We start from the raw sequence: 14440 nt of genomic DNA on the forward strand, positions 1-14440 counted from the left end.
ATGGCATGGTGTAATACTGTGGGGATTTGGTACTCTGTAGCAGTCATAACCTATTGTATGCCATGCATTGGGCTTTGGAGAGTTAAAAGCTTGCTGGGTAACCCCTTCAAACTCTCTCCCGTGCAGGTTACGGCCGCTACGGGGGGAGTTACTATTCGCTGTTCCCACCGCTGGGCTCACCCCCGGACCCCTTCGGGCCCCCCGGAAGCCTGTTTCCCCGCCTGGCGCACACTGCGTCCCACTACCCATCAATCCTGGACCGAGGTGAGTGGGCTGCTGTATTGCCAAAGTTGAAGGGTGGTGTTCTTTCATGGCCGAGACGAAGCTGAAATGGTGTACTACTGGGCACAGAACAGAGCTCAGAGTGCCTTCCCTTTCTCAGTGACCCGCTCCACTCTTCTTTCCATATCCACAGCCACCTTCTCATTTGCACGTGCACTCCGTGCACTCTGCCCCATTGTCATTAAAAAGCTTGCTTCTCCTAGTGGCTTCTGAGTCTGGTAGTGAAGGTCACTTTATTTACCTTGAAAAGCTAAAAAAAAATTCACACCATATCTTCATACCTTCGTTTTGAATATAATTCGAGGTGCATTCGAAAAACTATTTGATGTCTTCCCACAGAATTTCACGGATTGTTTGTCCTCCTTTGGCGGAATTAAACATTTCCTGCTGCAGAAAGTTAGGGGCCTTAGTCGTGGTCAGCCGCTACAAGGTAATTGATAGCTTGACCCATTCGGTGGGGGGCCTCCTTTGAGGGTTATTTGCTGCGGTATTCCCGAGTTGTATCCGGCTAAAGTATGTCGTAACCTTGATGAGTAAAGTGTGATTAGGTGCGCCTGAACAAGTAGGCCATCGATTAGGCACTCTTAAAAGCATGGGCAGCCTGTTATCTTGTGGTCAAGGTGGGTGTCAGAATGAGTACGTAATTGAGGAGTGGCTGTGGAGCTAGTACTATTGCGAGTCCAGTGGCAAAAAGGAATGTTCGGCCCGTGTTTTTTCCTGTAAAATGCCAGCTAGCCTGATGCAGCAAGTGTCACTTTATTAGGGCTGTAACCTCTGATCTTGGTGGTGCCCTGTGTGCGTTTTGCACTGTTTTTCCTTTCCTGGAACGTGTGTACCAAGCCGCTGGGGTTGCTCAGTGGTCACGGTGCGTGGATGCTGACCCGGAAGGCACAGGTTCGGTGCCGGTCATAGCGGTAGCATTTCGGCGGAGGCGCAAGTGCAGAGTCCCGCGTACTGTGCAGTGTCAGTGCATGTTAAAGGATTCCAGATGGTGGAAATTGTCTGGAGCCCTCCACTACAGCGTCTCTCACAGCCGGAATAACTTTGGGATGTTAAACCCCGTAAAATCAAACCGAAACGTGTACCAACCAGCTCAGTTAATCGCATAAACAGTAAAACAGTGCGAAGGTGACAAAAATGAATGAACAGTGAAGCACACAAGTTAGGAATGAAAAGTGGCGCTCAAAGTACTGTGTATGTGCCACTTTTTGTTTGTGACGTGTGTGTGTCAGTTTTCACTCTTTGTCCTGTCTTTGCACCAGGGCAAAAATATATGGGTTAATCTTGGTGGGGGAAGTTTGGGGGGTAGGGTGATCCTATCAATGCATTTTTTTGCAGTTTTTGTGGTTTTTCCAAAGAAAATTTCTAGCTGAGAGGCCCTTTCCCTCTCCAAATTTATTTAAGTTCGCACTCTATTGCCAGCAAGTGCACTTTGTCAGTTCATTTTGGTGCTCACCACAGTTTAGTCTGCTGTTGACTGTTGCACCGTCAGCGCCTTGTGTAATGCGGTGCTGTCGCATTGGATTTCCTGCAGGCATTTTTAATCTATATGCGGACCGATATTTATACCCACTTCGTGGCCATTCCAGTCCGAAACTATTTTGCCAGTTTTGGCAACCACTCAAGAAGACAACTATCCAAGACTAACTCTTGGAATGTTTATTGTTGGTGTTTCTTTATGTGCCTTGGTCTTTCAATGATATTTGGTCATTGGGCTGTTTAAGAGATAGCGCATTATGAGTAGTGAGGAAAACGCGCGCAAATCAGTCACGGAAAAACTTGTCAGCACCAGACCGGAACGGCCTGTTGTTAGAAGAGGCCTAGCTGGGAACCGCAGATGGTTAATGTTGCTAAACGCATCTGTTTCCAGATGGTGGGTTCCTCTCGCCGAGCCTCGGCTCGCCACTTTCACACTATGCTTCGGCACTGTCGCCCCTGGCCAGCTCTTCGCTGCTCTCACCGCCCACATCCAGTTCTTCAACTGGAACCGACCTGAGCCACCCAGGCAAGGTGGTTGTCGAAGAACTGCCGACTCCGATTGCACGAAGTCATGCCGACAGTCTTCTGACCACCGTTTCTCCGCTGAACTCGCCCGCACAGAAGTAAGTCAGTTTTTAACGACAGCTGTTTAAGGGTGGATGTGCCATGCTGGATGTAATTACAGTCATGGACAAAAGTTTGCGGGATGTGGATTCGAAGAAAAAAAAAAAGGTTCCATGGCCTCGCCAGCCAGTCAGCTGGTATCTGTTCTGCGAGATGGTGCATGAATGCCTCCTCGTGCTTCTGTGCTTTTCATTAAACTGCTTTGTCTGACCGCGGTGAAATAATTTTATTTCAAAGGATGCACATCCCATAGACCTTGGTCCTTGACTGTACAAACGAAGCCTTGTTGGGCGTCATAGATACATTTGAGCTAGCAGATGCTCATGTCAAGGTTGCAGCAAGATATCCTCTTTTTCCAGCCACCATGAATTAGTACTGACGGTGGACTTCATCAAACTCACTGCACTATGATAGAACGATTCTTTGTGAAAAATGTGAAACCAGCTATTGTTTCATGTCGCTTTGCTGTGCGCGTCTCTGTCATTTTAAAGTAAAATGGGAATCTGGGCAAGTTGATACTAGTGGTACATGAGTTCCTACATTGTTGGGCAGTGCCTGGCTAACTGTCCTGGTGTGTTAGGCAGTTGTGGTCTGAGGTGCCTTTTCTTTCCCTTTGATTGTTCTGTTTGTTGTTTGAGAACTAAAGTGCTTTGATTCTAGCATATGTGGAAACAAGAAAATGGAAGGAGTGTTGTTTCTTTCAGCGGCCGAGCTTCGACCAGGCCTCCAACTGCGCACACCAGGGACCGCAGCTCGGAGAAGTCGCGCTCTAAAAAGTCTTCGTCCCAAAAGAACACGAACAAAAGTGGCCCCACAGACTTGTCCATGGGCGCCATCACAGTGACGAGCGGTCGAACAAAGCCGCCAGCCGTGGAGAAGTGCTCGCACTGCACCTGTGTTGCCCCCGAGAACAGTGCTGTGACAGGGACTGGTGCGTCGTGGTTGCATGACTCTGCAGTTAACGGCGCCGCCATGGGCGTGACGGTAGTGACCGGTTCGGGCCCCGTGGAGCCTTCGACAGCCGTGGGGACATCTCTGTGTTGCATTCCGCCTGACCAGGTGACGTCAACCGGTGAGTGTGTTGGGCTGCCCATTATCCCCCTTTGGTCACTGATCACTTTCAGATTTTTGAGAGGAACTTGGCAACATTGCACAGAAAAAAATTGCCAAATCATGATTGTGCTTGACCTAGTTCAAGAAAGGAAGTACAAATTTCACCATCAGCGGCTGTTTTCACAAGCAAACAGCAGTTCATCAAGACAGTTTGTCGGGTGCAGATCCCTGGAGCCAGGCCTAGCTGCTCCAGTGTCCATTTCCAAATGGTGTTCTCTGAGTCCTTCTTGGTCTTGACGTCGCAAGTTTGAATTGAGCGTTGGGAAAGTGTTCAAATTCAATTTTCTCTGCAATAAATTTGTTTTGCTGGTGGGTGAACATCAGCATAGTCGGAAAGAGCCACATATAATCTGCTTTTACTCTGAACTAAGTTTTGCTGTAGTTGTCCTTGATGTTCCGTTAAAAATTTGGCACTGTCTACTCTGCAGCATACCAGAGCATAGTGGCTGCACGTGGCGGGCTGGGTAACTTCCTTCTTTGCTATGTGATGTGCAGTCCCTTCGCCATCAGCGCATCCAGCACCCCTGCTGTCGCCAACAGGGCCCCCTGTCGTCAGCTCATCGACTCCTGATGTGAGCCTTGCTCCCCCAACACCGGAGGTGACCACAGACTCTCCGGCACCAAATACACCACCATCACACTCTCCCCCTCACGACTCTCCCCTTCTAAACTCTCCCCCACCTGAAACCATACCGGAACCTTCTGCAACTCCAACTTTGGAGCAGGACACGAGCGCTTTGAACCCGGGAGACTGCAGCTCAACGACAGATGAGCGTCGGGCCATTGCAGCCGTGGCACCTGTGACTCCCGTCGGTCCTGTCGTGCCCATCAGTTCCACAGTCCCCATCGTCAGTGTTGTCACGCCTGTGAATACTGTTTCGCCAGTCAAGACTGTCGTTCCTGTCAGTACCGTCACACCTGTCAATACTGTCATGCCCGTCACACCCGTCAGCACAGTCGCGCCCCTCAGTAGCGTCACACCCATCAACTCCGTCACAACCCTCAACCATGTCACCCCTATCAGTACCAACGTGACAGGTGTAACCACTGTTGCACCAGTGAACACAGTCACCTCAGCCAGCACCACAGTCACAACTACTCCCATTGTGAACCCCGTCACGCCCGTGGCTCCCGTGAACCCCGTAATGGCCGTTGTACCACGGTTACCGTCGCCAAAGGAGGAGAAGGAAGAGGTACGGCCAGAGTGCCGGTTTGCCTCTGCTGTCACCAAGCGGGAACCCATGGACATAGAACAGCAGCAGCGTGCGGGCCCCGCTCTTGTTCCGCTGGGAAAGAATGCGGTGATGCTCTCGGTGCAGCAGACGAAAGTGGTCTCGCAGACGAGGCTCCGCGGCAACGGCAAGAACAGTGGGCTTGCTGTGGGCGTTGCTAAGGCCTCGGCCAAGACCACGTCGGTCTTCTCAACGCCGCTGGGCTCCGGCACGGGTTCACCCAAGGTGCAAGAGGTGGCGCCAGTCAATCTCAAGGTACATCAGCTATGTCTCAGTGAATTTATTTGAGTAGGCTCAGAGATACAATTATCAATTTATCGAATGTAACGCAATTTTTTTCACTGATCACAGAAGTGAAAAGTTGCTCCTTGCATTTTAATTGAGTCAGTGTTGTCGAATAAGTAAGTTTTTTTCATTTACACGTCAGTGAAAGAAAAAGGTGGGCAAATACGGTAGTTTGTAATTGCTCTGCTGCTGCGTGTCCACTTCTGATTTTGGTGGCATCTCCAGGCACAAGCAAATAACTATTGGCCTTAACTCCTTCGCCCCAGATGCACAGATGGCGACAAAAAGAGTTTTTGAATGATACGGTGTTCACCAACCTGTGATGTCTTCTTTTGTCTCACCGGCAAAGCGGCGTACACTTTGAGGCCTCAGGAGCGAACCCTCCCTATAATCGTCCCCATTTGGCTTCTGGCTGTCCTGAAAAATTAAGGTAGCTTTAGGTAGAAAAAACTGCCACGACAGGTGTGAAATCACAACAGTCCTAAGCAGCTGGATGCACTGAAGAAATCTGGTATTCACAGAAGATATCAAAAATGGGTACCCTGTCTGGGGAGTGCATTTGTGTTAAAGTGTTTCAAAACTTCGTCGTATAAGGGGAAAAGAGATGAACACGGGCTGTTATTTCTGTAAAAATGAACCTTTATGCTTCCTCGCTTTCAACTATGCTACGGTGCAACGTCTTGTATTGGCAGAAGGATATGTAGCCAACTTGCATTTGTTGCTTCAGTTGTAGTCGCAGCTATCGTTTATAGGTTGAGCTTTGTATTTGTAACAGTATTGTATCTGTAACACTTTGTTCCGTGTTCGCTGTTCTACAGTGCTGCACTCTTCCAGATTCGATGTAGCCACACAGAGCAAGTTGACGTGTTCTGTCCTGCATCTCACTCATGACTGAGGCGCATAACAGGCTAACACTACCTGCGTTGTTCTCATTCAGCTTAGTTTGTTGTGAAGTCTTTTGCACAATCCCGGGCTTTCAAGAACAAAATTAGCTTAACCTTCGTAATCTTTTTCGGGAAGGCCTTGCTTATGAGGCTGCTGTGGCAATTAATTGAGTGCTTAGGCTCGGATGTCTTTCGTGCCCTGGCATCAAATATAGCTGACTGGTGGGCCATCATCCCACTCCCAGATTTCGAAGTCGTGCGAAGCGATGATCCAGAAGCCCGACGGGGGGGCGCACACGACGGGGATTCCGACGTGCGTGGCGGTGGCAACGCGACGGCCTCAGGATGCTGCCAGCAGCAAGATTGTGGTGGAGGAGAAGTGCGACACCACGGTGTCGGTGGTGCCCGCGCTCAGCGTCCTCAACGCCTCGAGCCAGCCGATTCCTGTGGGCATCGCTGTGGCACAGCAGCGCCAGGACCACACCATTACCTGCAGTGAGTCGGCACTCTTTTTACTGCGATAACAATTGGGGTACGTTTCCCGCTTCTGTGGCATTGGCGGCATAATACGAAGAAGTGCGAGGAGGAAAAAAGAAAGGGGTAGGGGAGCGGTTCTGCCCGCTGTGCACAATGGCGTGAAATAGTGCACACGCTATTTTCTTCATTGCTAGCCGCTGTCACAGGATGTCACATTGCACAGGCGTGGTAACTGTTGGTGTGTTTATTCTATTTTATCTTTTTTTTTTAAGCATAATTTGGTATAGCTGGTGTGGCTTTGGCTCAGTAACCGTCCAAAAGCATCAGCTGTATCTCTTTTTTTGTAGTGATCGCTACATTGCGGTAGCATTTCGTGCCTTCAGCGCCGCCGCGCTGTCACGTGGTTGGTCATGTGGTGCGGAGCAGCTGGCGGCGGCGCGCCGCCGTGACTGATCACATGGTTCGTCATGTGACCAAGTTCCACTTGACCAGCTGTAGCTATCGCGTCACTCCAGGTTTAACCACAGCTAAACCACCGCCAATTTTTTTTTTCCAGCCCACAATTACATATATCAATCAATCTGATGAAAATCGATTTAATGCATAACAAAAAAAAATTACGGCAGATTTGCGTAGCTTGTCCAAATGCGAGTAAGTGCACTAGACTCTGGTATGCGGACCCATTGTTCACGGATGGAAGTTGTTCGAATAGCGCTAATAGGTGAATGCCCATATATGCGGAATTGGTAATTCTCTACTTTACATTCATAGACTGCTGGTAGTCCTCATACCGCTCCTGGTGCAGTGGTGCAATGGTTAAGCGATGCGCCACTGCCCTGTAACGGCAGGTGCTCCCACAAATTGGCCTTGTGTGACTCATGTTGCTCTTCCCGAGCGACCAATCATTAATTTAACTACCACCTGCCACGGTGGGCAGTTTGCACGGTGGCCAGTTTGTGTGTGTGTGCGCGCACACGCATGCACGCACGCAGCAGGTTGCCCACAACCTGGTGTATGGGTGGTCATCTTGCCACAAAACTAAGCATTCTTCAGACAGACAGGCGCACACACAATGGCTAAATGCAGGGAATGCCCACTGTAAGTGCTATTGCACTAAAAATTTTTTGCTGTCGCACCACAGCTCATGCTCAAACATTCGTGCTGCACACTCATAACAGTCCTGTGACCTCTTGTAGCGATAGCTACATTATGGTAGCATTTCAAGCCTTCAGCTCCTCCACGCTTTCACGTGGTGCGGAGCAACTGCCGGCAGCGCGGCGCCGTGGCTGATCACGTGGTTCGTCGCCTGGTTGGTCACAGGACGAGCCACGTGGTGCGGAGCAGCTGCTGCTGCCGGCGGCGCTGCGCACTGGCGAAACCGAGCTGCCACAGCTGTGCGCATGCGCTGTGTCAAGTGAGACAGATGAAGAAGGAATGCCCAGCGAAACGGAGCGGCAAAAGACTGACTTTGCAATTAAACTGAGCAAGTTCCACTCGGCCAGCTGTTGCTATCGAATCACTCCAGGTTTAAGCAGAGCTAAACCTCTGCCAATTTTTTCTTTTTTCAGGCAAAACAAGCTTATCAGCGAGTGCTGCGGAGCAGAGTCACATAACGGCAGTCAGCTGTTCAACAGTCATCCTGGCTGCTGGCGGTTCAGACAGAGGACCACGTTTGTGGTAAGGAGCATATCCGGTGATTTGCCTCATTGAAACGGTTCTGGTTCATTTGAAGATACCGCGTGGCACGCATGCATGAATAGTGCCAATTCAAATTTACCTCACTTTGACATGATTAAGACGCATTGAATTATTCTGCTTGAATATCTTGTTATGCAAGGGGAAAACATAAGCACTGTGCTTCAACGTGTAATGCCGAGAAGGGGCTTAACGTACTTCAAACTATGAAAAACAGCTACACGCATGTGGTAATCACGAGAAAGTCGGGACCATGTGCATACTAGTGTGTCTTGTTTTCGAGCTGCAAGATACGGATCCATGTTGCGAATAGGAGCACATCATAATAGGGCAAATACAGCATTACAGTTGAAAGCACTATAACTGACTTGTTTTTTTTTTTTTTAAGAGAAGCCAGCAAAATTGCTTTTATATCATATCACCACTCTTTTTCTTGTCAGTAAGGCAAACAGCCCTTCTGTGGCACCTTTTGCTAAGATGTGTCAAACGTGTACAGCATTGGCCAAAAGTTTTCATGCCACGTGGCTTGCTTTTCAGCTGTGTATGGGGCGCTGTTAGCACCTGGAGTAGATGATGCTGTAGGCTTTGCTTTTAGTGCCATTGAATCAGGTTTGGTAAGGGCTCCGCAGCATGGCTGAAGCGCAAACTATGTGACCTGAAAACTTTTGACCAAGACTGTACCTCGTTTGTGCCATCTGGTTAGTGCAGCAAGACAAAACACTGTCGTGCACTTGACCGCATTGCTACCTTGCCGCTGACAGAGAACAGGATCTGTACGTGATGAACCCGCCGACTATCAGCTTTAAAGGCTTGCCAGGCCCAGCTCCTCCTCTTGAGGGTGTCATGCCTGCGTGACAGGTTGTGACAGTGTGGGGGTCTTCTCGCTTCTATCGTTTGTGTGTACTTCATAGTGTTCTACTCTCTTCCCCCCCTTCTGTCCTACCCTTCAGTGTAGGGTGGCCAACCAGAATGCTCTTCTTGTTAGCCCCCTCCCCACTGTCTACCCTTTCCTAGCCTGTTCATTGTGCTTGAACTGCTTTCAGCCGTGGCCAAGGAAGACCAATGTGGCAAGTGCACTTGACAGGGAAAATGAAGGCGCGAGCATCTCCTCAGAGGTGAAGGGAAAGGGGGGTAGGGGGAGAGGATAACGCATGGCTTTGCGGAAAAATAAGGAAGTTTTCCTTTTCCCTTACATGCGCGTCCTCTCTTTTTTGAGCGTGATTTTTGTCTGTTCCCTCATTAACGAAGTCGCGTTTTTCAGTGCTTGAAAACCGGCACACATTTCAAGTTTCCTGGCAATCCTTATCGTTTTGAGGTCATATTGAACACTGCACTGGCATTAGATTCATTGTTCTGAAAGATATTTTAAAAGCGGTAATATTTTAAGGGACACTAAAGGGAGATACTAAGTCATAAAAGTTCGGTTATATTGCCCACATTACATGGAGATATAAATGTAATTGAGGGAGAAATTGAAAACTTAATTTGCAGTTTTTTGAGGTGCAGAGTGATCTTATTGCGTCATAAAATGATCACAGAGTTCTTAAACGGGTAGTTTGCGGGTCTCGTGTGTATTCTTGGTCTCCTTGCTACTATTTCCTTTCAGTGTCCCGTTACTGCTTTCAGATGCTGATGCACTTTTCATTGGCTGCTTCAAGGATAGCTTACCATATGAGAAAGCTGTATCAAAAATAACTGATTCACATGAAGCTGTAGTGGATCTAGCCATGATGCGAAAGGCAAAAGCTAGCATTTTGATATCTGAGCATGAGGATCCTATTACGAGGCAGAAGTTGGAGCACGCAGTGTGTGGAAGTCGGTCCCTCAATGCATGATGAGATTCCGAGGGTGAAAAGCAAGAAGTGGTTTTCAATGCGCATTGAGTGCTCTGTTGAGCGCTGTTGTGGCTTGGTGATGTGGGTGTGCGGGCAGACCGTAAAGTGGCCCATGCGTGATTCTACAGCGAATCGAGGCAAGGACCGGCTGCCCACCAGGGAATGGCTGAGACCACAACGACCTGCCTCGTCGCGGCTGGCAAGTGACGCTGTTTTTTTTTTTTAACTCCTTTTAGTGATGCCGTTTTAATTTGGCAGTGTGGTCTCCGGTGGACTGATGCTTACAAGTGGCGTGCCACTCTATGTTAAACTACTGCTCTGGCGAGAAGATCTTCATGTTGCCGAGAGAGTATCATATGCATGTGACGTACTACCAGCTAGATTTCCTGATTTCGTGCTCTCTCCTTAGCACTATTAGCAACTTGAGAAGTTCTGGGTGAAGAAACAAGGGATACAGGGATTCATCGCGAAATGAAGCCCTAATGACTGCATTATGAAATGTGAATGCTATACATCGCATCAGCGTAGTTTCCTGTGTGTGGGCACTACGAGCTTCGTGGCACATCAATCATGACAATTTTTCAAGCACTTGCCTCTCAGATAAGCCTGCCTCTGTGGAGCGGAGGTTTGTTGACCTACATGCATGTATACCGTGTTTCACTCTTGATTTGCAATGCTCTGGAAGCTTCTCGGGCGAATGTTAATATTTTCATTAGGGAGTGGCTACTCATTAGCACATACTACCTGGGAACAAAAGTGCCCAGGACGCTTGAGCACCAACCGAAGCGCACAGCTTTGTTATCGGCGGGTAGCTTCATGTCGAACTTGACGTCATGAAATTTGTATTTGTGTTCTTTAATATGTGCTAGTAAGATAAGGCGATCGTCAGCACACATTGCAGCTATGCACCAAAATCACCATTCATGCATCCTGGAGGCTTTGTCTCGAGTTGTAGTTAGAGTACATCCATATGGACATAAAAATTGAATGTAGCTTTTCCTGTATAGCCGTATAGCTATGGTCACTTGCATACTTATGTGTAAGCTACCCCTTGATTGTTCTCTTTAAAAAAAAAATGGTAGGGTTTTAATGTAGCTATACCGAGAAGATATGTGAAAGCATATGTTTAGCCTGATTGGCTCATAGCTTTGGTTTGCTAGGTCATTGGCACATCTGGCGACGTTATTTAAGCTCAGGTTAAGCTCTGATCGAAGTCAGGCGGATCTGATCTGTTCACACCGCAGATGGAAGTTGATGAAGATGGGAATGTGCAATGCATGGCACTAGAGTGTGTTGCAGTCTAGCACGAGGCATAATCGGATGCGGCGATAGCATAGTGCCCTTATGCACTGTGCTCTTTTGCTGTGGTTGCTGTGTCATTGTTGCTATGGTCTTGTCACAAACTCGCACACATTGCAAGATCTTGTTCGGGGGTTAATCATCTGAACAGTGCTTTCACTTTAATATGGACTCTTGCCATCAGGGTGAACTCTTGTACTGCTGCAATGTGTCTGCCTCCACTCCCGTTCCCTCCATCCAGGCCCAGTACCAGCGCACACCACCTGGGACTCTCATTCGGACACTCTGGCCTTGCGCCCGGCTACGGCCACACTGCCGTGGCTTGCAACGACGCCGGCACCACCCGTCGTGACGACGCCCACCATCTGGCTGCCACAGGAGGCCACGCCACCGCCCCTGGCATCACCCGGCGGCTTTCAGTTGGCGCGCGACGCACTCACGGGGCAGCTGTACCTGGTGCCCGCGGCGCCGGCAACCAGCTGGACGCTCTCTGGTGCGGCCACAGCCAGCCCCGTGCAGCAGATTCTGACGACCCAGCAGCACACGACCTTCCAGCAGATAGTGCCAGACCAGTGGAGGAGCGAGCTGAAACCCACTGCGACGGTGTGTGCCACATCTTGCAAGCCTCTACTTCACTCTCTGATGACTTGGGCCTCTAGACTTGCCCTAGCCAAGATTCTCAGTAGTGACGTGTTGCGAATGGACCTCTCCTCAGTGTAAACAAACATCCGAGGGACGTGGCCTAGGTGGGAAAATTCACCCAATTTCGCTCCTGAGCCGGTTCTGCATGTACCAAGCATTCCCCCTCCACCTTTCATCTTCCAATTAGAGATGGCTCGGTATTCGTCGCACCTGCGGGGCCACGCTGCCGCAAGCTGCATGTTTTGCCCACCGGTCCAAAAACACGTGCGCTGATGATGTGGGCTTGAAAAGGTCTATTATTGTGCTACTGCAAAGCTGTTGCACACATTCCACTTCATTTTGCTTCACTTCACAACACTTTCTATTTCCTTCACTTCATCTCACTTTGCTTTGCTTCACCTCTTTTCGCTTTATTACTTCCAAGACATTGTTTAGAGGTTATTGCATAAGGCACGGGTACATGAGAGCACAGAAAAAATTAACACGGAATAACTTTCCAGCATGCAGATACGAGAGAGCAAATTTTCATACCCTGCTCTCGCAATGCATTCCTGGCAATTGCTTTTCTTGATACAAAATTTTGCTCTCAAGAACTAGAAGCTAGTTGTTTTGTGCAATATAATGAGCAAGCAAAAAAAAAAAGGAAGCAGTTGACTGAAACAAAAATCACAAGAGTCCATGAAGTGAAATTGTGTTGTTTTGTTTTAGAAAGATGGGAATTTTGCTTTATTAGGAGATTGTAGAAGCCTCTGCATGTTCCTGGACCGATATTTCATTTTGTGTATGATGAACAGGTCTGAGAGAAGTGTTTCATTAGGCTGGGGCGTTGAAAGTCAAGTTGTTTCTTCAACATCAGAGGCCTACCATCACAGGCTAAACACGGATAGCAAACTAACAAGCACTGTGCCATTAGTCTGTCAGCTTCATGAAATCTGCCTCTTCCATTTCCTCCCTTGTTTCACCCATTGCAGGTGTTTGAGGCAGTGCCCCCGAAGCTTGAGATCCTGGAGGCGGCGAAGGACCTGTCGACCGGAGCGGCCTTTGCGTACTCCGCGATGCCGACCGCGGTGGCGACTCCGCCGGCCCCCTCTGTGGTGTCCTACCTGTACGACCCGTCCGCAGTGGTGCAGCAGCTGACGCAAGTGGCTGGCACCACGTCCATGATGGCTGCCCTTGCCTCCTCAGGAAAGGTCTCTCAGGTGTGCCATTCTTTCCTCATAGGTGGCGCCACTGCCAGATCCTTAACGAGGCTCGCCTTCACTGGTGCCAGTGGTTCGTTCAAAACTTTCCTGCATTACCCAGTGCTTTCGTAGACGTGTACACAGGCCTCACCTGCCTTGTATTCCTCTTTTACTTATTCTCGTACTGACTTCAAGGAGGTTATCTCAACCATTTTACCATTGAGCACTCCTCTTGTAACACTTCTGTTCATGCATGTGAAGGTTCGTTTCCTGGGATAAGTCCCATGAATATTGGACTTGCAGGGCACATCTCCGCTGGTGACTGGCAGCCCTTCCCTGCCACCCCACCAGCCCCTGGTTGAGCAAGGAGTGCAAGCATGCGACACTGACAACACAACCGAGGAGAGTGAGGACGAATGCACGCGTCCCACGCTTGTCATGCCTGGTGCCAGGTCAATGCAGGCAGTGACGTCAGTCACGACGGCGATACAGGTATGAAAGCAAAGCACTGGTTGAGCAGTTTAGTGACTCTTTTTGCCAGTTGAGTAGCATTGGTGGTGTCGATGCTGCCAGATCTCAAAGCCTCTCACACATCACATGACCATGGTTGAATCGTGACTCGTACAGTGCTTCTGGTTGGTTCTGAGAATCATGACGACATCACTCATGTAACCTCTCTGACACTGGTGCCCAGAATTTGTGACTAAGCTTATATGAGGTGGCATTGACAGTTCCTCTCCCGTTCTACTTGTTGGTGATTTCAGCGTCAATATCTCTGAGAGCAAGAACCTTGGCAGTGATGTCAGAGTGAGCATTAACAATTTAAAGATTGTCAACTTAATACAGTCACTACCTCAAGGCACTCCGTAGACCTCATATTTGAAACTGAGGGTAAGGTACGATAGTTAGATTGTGTAAGCCGTTCATTTTACAGACCACGAGGTGGCCTTGGTTAGTTTGATGAACATTTCTTAAAATGAACGCATGCTTCAAAACTTGAAAAAAAAGAAGAGAAATAACATCTTTAATAAAGAAAAAACTTCTTCAAGCAACTATGCACAATATCTGAATACAATTTTTTTCGATAATTCAATTATGTAGCATAAAAAAGGGGCTTTCAGTTGCAGAAATCACCCACAGCAGCTTCACTGTAGTAACGCGTTGTCAGGTGTCGTGATCACCACGAGTTTTTTTCTTCGCTTACAGCATTAGGTGTAATAGCCAAAACTCTCCATGTCACATCATGATTATATCACATGACACGAGCCATGGTCCTGACCAATGGGCCATGTTGTGATTCCCCATGTTTTATTGGTCATGACAAACGGGTCATTTCATGTGAGATGGATGTCATGTTAGCAACCAGCGGGTCCCATGACATGACCCATGTGATCACACAACTCATGTCTTAC

General features: G+C 48.7%; 1 protein-coding gene across 2 annotated transcripts in view; it reads left to right on the forward strand.

Moving 5' to 3' along the window:
• The window catches only part of wge (BAH domain and coiled-coil containing protein winged eye), a 185858-nt gene that overhangs the window by 141998 nt on the left and 29420 nt on the right, over positions 1 to 14440 (forward strand). For both annotated transcript variants that reach the window (XM_077634134.1, XM_077634135.1), the window contains exons 4-13: positions 127 to 264; positions 2153 to 2384; positions 3090 to 3457; positions 3994 to 4985; positions 6145 to 6394; positions 7945 to 8053; positions 10035 to 10105; positions 11447 to 11808; positions 12819 to 13046; positions 13332 to 13520. In XM_077634134.1, coding sequence (XP_077490260.1) covers positions 127 to 264; positions 2153 to 2384; positions 3090 to 3457; positions 3994 to 4985; positions 6145 to 6394; positions 7945 to 8053; positions 10035 to 10105; positions 11447 to 11808; positions 12819 to 13046; positions 13332 to 13520 — 2939 coding nt within the window. The remainder of the gene's footprint in view (positions 1 to 126; positions 265 to 2152; positions 2385 to 3089; positions 3458 to 3993; positions 4986 to 6144; positions 6395 to 7944; positions 8054 to 10034; positions 10106 to 11446; positions 11809 to 12818; positions 13047 to 13331; positions 13521 to 14440) is intronic.

This window comes from Amblyomma americanum, chromosome 8 (assembly GCF_052857255.1).
Source record: "Amblyomma americanum isolate KBUSLIRL-KWMA chromosome 8, ASM5285725v1, whole genome shotgun sequence".
Taxonomy (NCBI): Eukaryota; Metazoa; Arthropoda; class Arachnida; order Ixodida; family Ixodidae; genus Amblyomma; species Amblyomma americanum.